Here is an 11591-nt window from a genome sequence, read left to right on the forward strand (position 1 = left end):
ATAACCCCATCAGAAAAATACATACGTGGACCCAAAAGTTTGCACGTAGTTCCAAGAGTTTTATGACTTTCCAAAGTAAACCCTTGAAAGTCGAAATGAAAATGCAAAGGATTTTTGTGATGGATGTTTTCCACTCTGATATTCTAGCCCCCCTTTATTGAACATGGTTTGTAAAGGGACTGAGTGAAGGAAATATTTTTAAAGGAGATACAACTTATTCTTGGAAAAACATGCTTAAAAAGGAAGAAGGGTGAGCAGAAGTTGCAACAGAAAAATTTCCCTGTGTGAAGTTCCTTCTAGTATTTATGTGTGCTACCTAGAGGTGAATATAGTTGATAGTGCCTTCATTTATTGCTGTATTTAATTTAAGGACCCCTGAAAACTCTTGAATTATCATTTCCTGCCGGGGGGTAGTATCAATACATTTGTTAAAACCAAAAAACCCTAATTTTTAAATATCTTTCATTTACATTTGTTTAAAATATGTGCAGAAATCTGATTAGTCTAACTAGAACGTTCGTTATCTTTGAGACCTGATTCTGTTTTTAAGAGCCCAAGTCATTGTCCTTGTCCCTTTGGGGATATTTGCTTTTTCTGCTGTTAAGCCTTAAACTTGATCTTGGTCCTGTTTTTTGGGAGGATTTGGTGGGTTCCTGTTTCCTGTTTCCACATTCATTTGGTCAAATTTTTTTTTTTTACTCTTCAACAGTACTGGGTAAGTTGCTATTCTAGAGGCCCCTTGTGTGTCGCTTATCACATACTTATTTGACTTTTGTGTTAATAATTGTTTTAACGCCTTTGTTTGTGGGCATGTCCTGAGTATGGTACTCTCCGAAGGCCCTTAGCGGTGAGTCGCGGAACGGGCTTTGAGGACCTGCAGGGGAGATGGCCCTCCCCGGGGGGGCGGGGCCAGTTACGGGCGTCACGGGGCAGCTCCGCCCCTCCCGCCGAGACGCGGGCGCTGGTGGCGCCATCTTTCCCGGCTACGGGAGGGGTCACAGGTCAGTGCCGATCTTCGCTGCGAGTGAGGAGGGCGAGGTGAGTGATCAAACCCGGCCGATGCCTTCAAGTCCCGAAGGGTACGAGCAGCAGGAGTGGGTTGGCTCGTGAAACGGAAGGGTGGGGGGCCTGATGGCGGCCGGAGATGCAGCTGGGGGAGGGGAGCTGTCGAGGGGAATGGGGAGGGGGCGGAACCTCCGGGTACCGCTGGTGTGAGAGGACCCCTGCGGCCTAAGGGGCGGTGTTCCTTTGGTCCCCAAACCTCATCTTTCTCACTGGGCTCCTTCATGCTGTGCCAGTGCCCCAGTTTGAAAAGAAATTCAAAATTTCTTTGTCTCTTTATTCTTTCTGGAAAGTGTAATAATTAGGAAAACCTGTGATGTTTCATAGGCGTGAGCTGTTCCGGAGGGAAGGTGAGGATGTAGGGTTTCTTAGGGCCGCCAGAAAGGGAGCAGGAGTAATAGGTCAGAGTATAGGAAGGTAGGGCACTGGCTCTAGGACTGTCGTCACGGTGTCTCCATCCTGGTTGAAATGTTTTCTTCTTTTCTTGCCAGGTGCCTTTTCCTCGGGGCAGCCCAGGATTCTCCAAGAGGACAATGGATTCTGGAACTCGCCCAGTTGGTAGCTGTAGCAGCCCTGCAGGGCTGTCACGGGAATACAAACTAGTGATGCTGGGTGCTGGCGGTGTAGGGAAAAGCGGTAGGTGATGTTTTTCTTCCATTTTAAAAGAAGTTAGAATGAAAAATTCTTATAACAAATGCCCTCCACCCAAACCAACTGGGAGACTGGCTATTATGCAATATTGATACTTACAGTTCTTTCTGTGGGTGACCTTTGCGTGGATTTTAACTTTCCTTTCTTGTTTTAAAGCCATGACCATGCAGTTCATCAGCCACCGGTTTCCAGAAGATCATGATCCCACCATTGGTAAGTCAGATTATCACTTCGGTTTTCCAAATAAACCTCATAAAAGCGTCTTGATGTCAATTTTTTCAAACAATTTTAAACCATTTATATTTTGAGCCTTTTTTGGTGTCTAATTCAGATTTATTTAATAAGAATATCATAGCAGTTGGTAAGCAAATGGATTTTTTTTTTTCCTAGCTTAACTGTATATGTATATCAGCCATCTTAGTCTGTCTTTTATTGAGCATTAGTGGGACACTTTCTTTGTTATATTTTTATGGTTGGTATATTGTATTGCCAGGTTAAGGGAAAAATTTAAAGGCCACTTAACAAAGCCTTTTGCTATTATTTTTTCTAAGGGTCTGACTTGAGACTGACTCTGTAACTATGAGTCAGCTGGTTTGAACTTCCACAGAAGGAAGCAGAAAAACAAGTAGAGCCAGCCTGCTGAACTCTTAACAACCCAGACATGCAGAGCCTGGACTTGTTCCACTAGAAGCCTTTCATTTACTTCCTTATACCTCAAGTTCATTACATAGCAAGGTCTTTCTTCATGTCTTTTCTAATCCTTAATGCTCTATTGTTAGTAAAACAGTGTTAGAGAGTAAAAAGTAATTTTGTTTTGCCTTTTTTTTTAAAACTGCTGTTCTATGTAAACACTAAGAATGTTACGATCATTCCTGAACCATAAGGAGGCAGGTTTGATTTTTAGGAGTTATATCCCAGGATAAAAGAAAAATGGTGATGGGGATAGAGGAGGGCACAGAATACCTGCCATATTACTTGTATTTTCAGGATGTGACACTTTGTCATGATCCTGGGTCTCTAGGAAGGATTTCCATTGGGTCAGTCCTCTGCTGCTCTTTTTTCCACAGAGCCAATGAGTGTTCTGTTCTAACCCATCTTTGGATGTGGTCATTTTATATAATAGATGCTTCTGTGGCTTGGGGAAAATAGAAACAGTTCTTATTTTTTCATGTACTATATTAAGTTTAGAACGTTGTTCAGGAATTCACACTATGGTGGGAATTCTAGGAAAAAAATTAATTTAGGGCCTAGGATAATTTACTTAGAACTACAGAAATATCTTTTCCTGGGACTTCCCTGGTGGTCCAGTGGTTAAGACGCTGTGCTTCCACTGCAGGGGGCACACGGGTTCAATCTCTGGTCAGGGAACTAAGATCCCACATGCCATGCAGCGCGGCCAAAAAAAAAAAAAGAAATATCTTTTCCTTTCTTCAAAGTAAAACCCGGGAATTCCCTGGTGGTCCAGTGGTTAGGACTCAGTGCTCTCACTGCCAGGGGCCTGGGTTCAGTCCCTGGTCAGGGAACTAAGATCCCACAAGCCGCATGGCGTGGCCAAAATAAAAAAAATTTTTTTTAATAAAATTTAAAAAAATAATAAAGTAAAACCCATATCCTTGTCCCCTGAAAAGTTACTTTTTTTAATCAGTTGATTTTTTTTTTTCCCCCAGTCAGCTGCTCTTCTGACAATATTATCTGATTTCAACAACAAATACTTTCATCTCTTGAGTTCCTGTTATGTGCCAAGCACTGTGTTAGGCCCTGGGGGTACAGTAATGAGCAAAAAGATATGGGGTCTGCTGTCATTGAGTTTACAGTTCAGTGCAATTTTGTTTCAGACTTTGGCTGCTAACTCTAAGAAGAAAAGCTTTATATTGTAACCAGTACACATATAAGTATATGTTTGCACATATGTATATGTAATTAAAATATCATGAAACTATATTTACCTCACTAAGTGTGGTGCACTCTTGTATTTCCTCTTTCATTTTAGATTTCTGCTTGTTTATTTTAATGCTGGTCCCAACCCATTAAATTCATCCACAATTCGCAAATACTAACGGATCATGCGTGACTTGTAGTTTGAGAATCATTGATTTAGTAGGCTCTTCATTTTTGAGGAAGAGTCAGAAGCAGAGGTTCAAGAAAAAATGTTTGAAGGCAATACATAAGGATGTAAGCAGCAATTGTTTGAATGATGGAAATACTGAGTGAGGTTTTTCTCTTCTTTTTTACTTTGCTGTATTTTCCAAGGTTACCATAAGAATACATAAATGTGCTCTCATAAAGGAGAAATTATGACAATATGGATTCTTTAGGAAATAGTAAACTCTGGTTTTTGCTTTCTCTATAATATTAAAAATGAGGAAAACTATAGCATATGGTTAAGTGCATAAAGCTTTTGAGTCAAGCAGCCCTTGGATTCAATTCTGGCTATATCATTAATGAACTTTGTAACATGGGGAATACATTTAATGTTTTAGAGTTTAATTTTCTTTACCTGTAAAATGGAGGTAATAATACCTACCTCACTGAATTATTGTCACTGTTGAATGAGCTAACATATATAAATCACTTAGTATAATGCCTGGCGTCTAATAACTATTTAGTAAATGGTAAAGTTACTTTTCTGGCCTAACATTTTTCAAAAAGACAATCTCTCAACTCTTTTAGAATTGTAGGTGAAGTCTAATAAGCTTTAGCTATGAATAAACTTATGTCATGGTTTATGTGGGAAAAAAGAAATCAGTTGAAGACCCAATTTATATATCTCAATGGAATTAGGAGCTTCCTGAGAACATTTGGGCACTTAAATGTGTAATCTACTTCTCCATAAGATGAATTGCAAAATAAGGTTACATATTCCTGCATTTATGGGTTTATAGTACCATCTTTCTTCCCTTCTGTAGAAGATGCTTATAAAATCCGGATCCGTATTGATGATGAGCCTGCCAATCTGGACATTTTGGATACGGCTGGACAGGTATTAAATCCCAAAATGCTATGAGTAAAGGCCTTTTTGTGCTAGTAAAGGGGAGGGGAAGACTTATGCAGAGAAGATCATTAGTTCATCTCTTTTAATTTTTCATGCACTCTGACTCAGGATAGCAGGTAACCAACATCTCTCTTTAATCTGAAATAAATAGCTAAAGTGTATATAGTTCCAGGTTGCATCAATACACTAATAATCCTTGTTTCCCTCTAGGCAGAGTTTACAGCCATGCGGGATCAGTATATGAGGGCAGGAGAAGGGTTTATCATCTGTTATTCTATCACCGATCGTCGAAGTTTCCATGAAGTTCGGGAGTTTAAACAGCTTATTTATCGAGTTCGACGTACTGATGATACCCCTGTGGTTCTTGTGGGAAATAAGTCTGACCTAAAGCAGCTAAGACAGGTGAGGATAGACTAGAAAATGCTATGTGTAGTCTTGTGGGATTAGTCATTTGTGTTTCTCTGTTTATAAATTTCTTTGCCTTAAAAAGAAAATTTTAAATTAGCTTCTCCCTAGCCTGGAAAACTTCCCTATATCTACTAATGTGCTCCTATTTTGGGTAAAATCTGGATTTTAGGAATCAGTTTACAGGACAAAATCCACAGGATAATAATCAGATGACAAATAGAATACACATTAAGTGAAGGATCATGGGATTTTCATTTTCTAAAACCTCAGAAGTAAATCTCTTTATGTTGCAAAAAGAGAAACTTAGGCTTCAAGGTATACTTCCTGATGGTGAGGATTATGAGCCGTGGAAAGGGAGAATAAGAGAAATTGTAGAGGATTTTAGAATAAATGATACCCTTCAAGTTAGCAACAATATTTAAAATTTTGCTGTTTGGTATAGAGTTGAAGGAGTGGTGAAAGGGGCACATTTATCACTACCAGTGAAAGCAACGAATGGTACAAACTTTTTAGAAGTAGTTTGACAGTAGGTAAATTCATAATGCTTCTCAGTTAATTCCTGTTTGAAATAATCTATTCAGGGATTTATATATGAAATGTTCATTGCCAGGCTATTTATGGTAGCAAAAAATGAGAATGAGTCTAAATGTCCAAAAGTAGGAGAAATTATGGAATATCCATAATTGGATATATTGATTTCAGGTTCCTTATGGTTTTCAGTATTGTAGTTTAAATATACCTCTCTTTGCCTTGTGATTTACATTCTTGAAATGAAAAGTATGAAGAAAATTAAGATTGTATATTTGATATCTATAACTATTCCCTGTTCCAAAAGTTATCTTTAAAATAGACTAGAAATAGAATCACATAATTTGAAAGCAGAAGGAATTAGAAGTCATGTAATCCAGCCTCCCAACATTACAAATATCACTCTGCTCTGCTTGGACCTTTCCAGAGTTGAGGCGCTCTCTTCCTGTTAAGGTAACCCCTTCACTTTTTGGGGAAGTTGTGAATCTTTTCCGCTGTTAACCACTATAAATTTTCTCATGTTTGCATTTTTAAAGGTCACCAAGGAAGAAGGATTGGCTTTGGCCCGAGAATTCAGCTGCCCCTTTTTTGAGACATCTGCTGCATACCGCTACTACATTGACGATGTATTCCATGCCCTTGTACGGGAGATACGTAGGAAAGAAAAGGAGGCAGTACTGGCCATGGAGAAAAAATCTAAACCCAAAAACAGTGTATGGAAGAGGCTAAAATCACCGTTTCGGAAGAAGAAAGATTCAGTAACTTGAAGGGAAGATGTGAAATGTTTATCTGTGAACTGCAGTGCTTAATCAGAGCAGTCCAGTAACCTGCATTAGTGAGCATGGTGCTTGTAATTTCTCCTGTTATGACCGTTATTTTAAAAATAACTGATGAAGGGGACATGCCCACTAGGAGTTTTCAATGACGTGGTATTTAAAATATTGTTTCTTAGCTAATTCTGGTTCTGTTAACCCAGTGGAGCACTGTCTACTTTTAAATTGTCACATTAGAATTTGATTTACCAATGTTTTGGGTTCTGTTGCTGATATTAATTAATGTAAATTTTTTATACCCGGGGGAATACGCATACCATACGTGTTTGACTAAGCTCACAAAAGGAATTTTTTGCCATGCACTATTCTGCATTCTCTTCCAACTGCAATTTCCTGGGACTGTCCCAGGGAAGGACTTCAGTCTTTTCTGTTCATGCTGTGCTTCCTGGAGACAGAACAAAAATCATCGGGAAATCAGTTCTAAAGAGATCGGTGCTAAAGTTCAGCAAATAGCTGTGGAACTGACTCCTGTTGCAGATTATGGAGTGATGAGATTGGGGAAATCAGGCTGTATGTTTTTGCAGGAGCTTGGCTAGAAAAAGTTAGGATCAGAACAGTGCTCCTCAGAGGAGCCTGTCTTTCCTAAGAAGTACACATTTGACCCAAATGCACTGGGATGGATGAGAGCAAACAGAAACATATAAAATGTAATGAAGCTTTCTCCTACAGGGTTATTTTACTCTTCCTTTCAGGGTTTTGCCCTTTACCTTCAAAGGTAAACATTTTGGGAACCATTACTGGGTTACTAAACTGTTGTTTAATCTAAATCCTTGGTTGGGACAGCCATTGCCTTGTACAGGTTTATTTTTTCCCCAGAGATGCACACACCAATACATTTACATTAATTGCTTCCTAGTGCTTTCCCTTAGCTTCCCTGTGCTCTCTAGAAGAGCTAGGCCTGGCAGAATGTTTTTTAGGCCCTTCGTCAGACTGACTGCATTTTCCATACAGAAGAGACATCAGGAGTTAGTAAAATTGTATTTGTGCCTCCTTGACATAGACAATCACTAGACCCAGTGTTCTAAGAAAGCCTGTGGCATTTCTGTGTAATGAGCCAGTCTTGAAGCTTTAAAATTCCCATATGTTGAGTTTCTCATTGAAGATTTCTTTACAAGGACCTTGCTAAGTTCACCTCAGGGTTTTGCCTGAGCCTTGACAAAGCTTAGCCTAAGACAGTACCTCTTTGATAACTGCATAGTTGAGAAACTATCCTATCTTCTTGGGAAGAATCAGCTTTAAATATTGGTGGTGAGTTCTTTCTTTTAGAATCAGGATTATTTTGATACCTGAACTTGTTATGTGTGGAGATTAAGCACAAAAGTGCTAAGAGTAATGTAGCATATGTTGAACAGTAAATGTCACTGAAGCAGTGTTTGTGACCACTTTAAACTCTAAGAACATGACTTTGTGTAGCATCTCTTAAAAAGTGCACAGCTCAATTCACTGTTTTCCGTTTTTATTACAGTCAGGACAGGGTTGTTGTATTTTTCCTTCCAATCAATGGTATGTGTTCTAGGTTTAAAGGAAAGTGATGGTTGTAACTTTTTTAGCTGAGTAGTGATCCCTTTTGAAACTCCTGAAATGTTTTTGCTACCAAATAAATCATGGTTTATGGTACTCAAGCCATCCAAAACTGAAAGATGCAGAATTTGAATCTATGCAGGACAAAAGTCTTACAGGAACCATAGCACTTTGGAGAAGTGTGAAGTTAGAAAAGAAGTACAGTGCAATTCTATTTTAACAGTATTTCACCACATTTAAACTAGCTTAGAGCCTGTTAGGTTTAATGCCTTAGCTTCTCATTACTAATAGCCTAGGGAATTGTTATTAGCATCAAGCAAGAAGTTGACAGCTATGTAATTATATCTGTAAGACAGGAGGGAGTTTGTACTGTATATAAGAAAAATAACAAGTGGGTGTTTTTAAGACTATCACTGTCATATATTTGATCATTGGATTACTTAGCCCATCAGTTAGTATTGAGAATTCTATTCATGGTGCTAAATAGTTTGAGGGGTATAATATGTGTAAGTCATAGCTCTATTCTTAGTGATTGTATAGTGTAAATAATTTATAAGCTCTAAATAGTCAGCTTTATCTAATTTGAGGGCATTAAAATCAATTACTGCCTGGAACTTTGAGGAGAGAAAAATTCAGGGACAAGTTGAAAAGCACTGGAACTGTTCATGTCCATACCAGATTGGTAAGTTACAAAATTTGGAAGCTGGTGTCTAGAATTAACTGTTTAGAATTCCAAAAGAGATATATGTTTTAACTTTGTGATATATTAGCAAGAATTGGTCTACTGTAATGTTTGGGGAGGAGAGGGGAGAGAAAAGTTTTTCACTTATGCACTTGTATATGATGACAGTTTGTATGACACAATACAAAACTTTTAAACAACTTATTGGGCCTTTCCTTTACTTACCTATGTATGGGTAGAAATGTCTGGAATCGTTACACAAGGGTCATTTTAAGAAAAAACTTAGTACCTTGAGATTTTATATTCTGGAAAATATTGATTCAAAAAAATTTGAGTGCCCACCATATATAGAACACCTGTGTCAAGTGCTCGGGAGCATGCCACAGAATGCCCCTTTGTCCAGAGATTACCTCAGTGCTTGCCTAGGTCAAGGGGTGGGTGGGAGGTGGAGGTGCTGCCGTCCAACTGTGGAAGAGTCTCCCCCATGTGACAGTGAGCTGGGGTCCTGGCACTAGGCACCACCTGGCTCTGATTCCTGACCCTAAAGGACTGCCCACTGTCCTGGAGCCAGCAGATGGATGACACTTGGTATTTGGCCATGCCATTGGAGAACTTAGGTCGCAGAGTGAACTGCTGCTTCCAGGGCAGGTGCTGGAGAGACCCCACTGATAACCCAGCATCTCTGGGGAGAGGCGAAGGGACAAGGCAAAATTTTAAAAAAAGAGCCTACCTCTTTGGTGGGCAGATGGGAAAAACATGTTGAAAGTGGTAGTGCGTTTGCCCACCTGATCAAGGGTTAACTAAAGTTGTTTCAAGGATGTAAACTAAATGTGAGAGAATGAGGAATAATTTTTTATGTGAAGGTCGTTGCTTTTATCTCCACTACTCTAAATGGGCATCAGTGTTGGTAGAGAGGACTTAGTTTGGACATTAAGGGAATATATTTTTGTGTCCTCATGATTTAACATTTATTGAGTAGATCAGTAACTGTCAGTGTGTCCACTATTAAAATGGGTAATGGAAGAGGAGCATTCCATGTTCTAATGTAACCTCTGTTAGGATAGACAGTGGAATTACAGTCAAAGTATTTATGGACACTTATGTGCACTAAGCACTGTTTGCTTTAAGAGCTGTGAGGGATTCAGAGGGCTGTAAAATATCCCTGCTCTGGATTAAATTTGCATATACAAAACAACTGGAGATCAATCTTAAAGTAACAGATTAGGTGCTTCAAAGTCAGAGTGTTACAAGGATTCAAAGAAGGAAGGAATTAAGGAAGGAATTAACATAGCTCGGGCAGATCAGTGGAGCCGACTCTTTAAGAGTGAATGGGAGAGGAGGCAAAATTGAGGAGAGATTGAATTTGACCTGAATAGAATAATGAAGAGATAAGATCAGAGATGTAATTTCTGAAATTCCTCATTCCCCATATGTATTGCTTATTTTCTTTAAAAAAAAAAAATTGCTTATACGAGTTTAGTACGCCATTGACAAATAATTGGCAGTGTTGCACTTTTTCCAAAGTCAGTCTTGAGAAGGGTGAGACAAATTTGAAGTCTTATTTTTAAAAGTCCTTGTTAACTTTGACAAACACTTGGCTTTAAAAGATGGCTTAGGGACTTCCCTGGTGGCGCAGTGGTTAAGAATCCTGCCAAAAAAAAAAAAAGAATCCGGGTTCGAGCCCTGGTCCAGGAAGGGCTCGAGGGGACACGGGTTCGAGCCCTGGTCCAGGAAGATCCCATATGCCGCAGAGCAACTAAGCCCGTGCGCCGCAACTACTGAGCCTGCGCTCTGGAGCCCGCCAGCCAGCACCTAGAGCCCGTGCTCTGCAACAAGAGAAGCCACCACAATGAGAAGCCCGTGCATCACAACTAGAGAGCTGTTTTGTTTTTTCTCATTTTCTCACTTTAACCTCTGGAGATTTTGATTTCATAGATTTCTGATAGGACCCGGGAATCTATATTAAAACAAAAACCTCCCAGGATTCTGATTGTAGCCATGCAGCCATTCTTGGATTAGGAATCACTGAGCTTGATGATGTCAAAGTGTCTTGGTAGATCATTGGAGGACTGTTTAAAGCAGTGATGAGTTGTAGTTAACAGATGTGGAAAATTGTGGCTCTATGTAGAATGGTGTGGGGATGGGGAGCAACTGGAAGTAAGCAACAAGAAGTCTGCTCTAGTAGTTCATGAGTAAGGGAACAAGGGCTTTGGCTGTAGGGACAGGCAAGAAATATAAATTCATACCTTGTTATGAAGGAAGCCATTGGATAGCACAAAGTGCTGTTAGGTCTTAATGTTTGGGATATTTTGAAATATATATGTATATAAAAATATATATATTAATATATATCAACTTTTTAAAAATTAATTATTTTTGGCTGCATTGGGTCTTCGTTGCAGCGAGCGGGGGCTACAGTTCGTTGCAGTACACGGGCTTCTCATTGCAGTGGCTTCTCTTGTTGCCGAGCACAGGCTCTAGGCGCGCGGGCTTCAGTAGTTGTGGCTCGCGGGCTCTAGAGCGCAGGCTCAGTAGTTGTGGCACACGGGCTTAGTTGCTCCGCGGCATGTGGGATCGTCCCGGACCAGGGCTCGAACCCGCGTCCCCTGCATTGGCAGGTGGATTCTTAACCACTGCGCCACCAGGGAAGTCCCTCCAATCAACTTTTAAATATGAGTTGGCCTTGAGACAAAATTACTGAAATATTTTAGCTTTGTCTGATAGTCCTTGCTTTAAAAAAGAAGAAAAAAACATGATGAGCAGCTTTTGGTTCAGTGTGTACATTCCCCAGCACACATGATTATATCATGAAGTCACCCAGTTTTTTGAACAAAAGCTGCTGGGGTGGGGACATGTGTCATTTCCTGCCCTTCCCAGAGCTGGTTATTACTAGAGTTTATTACAGTTTGCTCTG

General features: G+C 39.8%; 1 protein-coding gene across 4 annotated transcripts; it reads left to right on the top strand.

The window, feature by feature from the left end:
* Positions 1 to 37: 37 nt before the first annotated feature.
* RIT1 (Ras like without CAAX 1) lies at positions 38 to 8877 on the top strand. Of its 4 annotated transcripts, none has more exons than XM_082457367.1 (6): positions 38 to 1038; positions 1554 to 1698; positions 1870 to 1926; positions 4620 to 4693; positions 4916 to 5107; positions 6178 to 8877. In XM_082457367.1, exons 1-6 carry the CDS (start codon positions 886 to 888, stop codon positions 6406 to 6408), a joined length of 852 nt encoding a protein of 283 aa, XP_082313493.1. In that variant the 5' UTR covers positions 38 to 885; the 3' UTR covers positions 6409 to 8877. The 4 variants fall into 4 exon arrangements, with proteins under 4 accessions (XP_082313493.1, XP_082313494.1, XP_082313495.1 ...); XM_082457368.1 differs by having other exon boundaries at positions 948 to 1079; XM_082457369.1 differs by lacking the exon at positions 38 to 1038 and adding an exon at positions 1192 to 1412.
* The last annotated feature ends 2714 nt before the right edge of the window (positions 8878 to 11591 follow it).

Source organism: Balaenoptera physalus (genome assembly GCF_965194825.1).
Source record: "Balaenoptera physalus genome assembly, chromosome: 1".
Taxonomy (NCBI): Eukaryota; Metazoa; Chordata; class Mammalia; order Artiodactyla; family Balaenopteridae; genus Balaenoptera; species Balaenoptera physalus.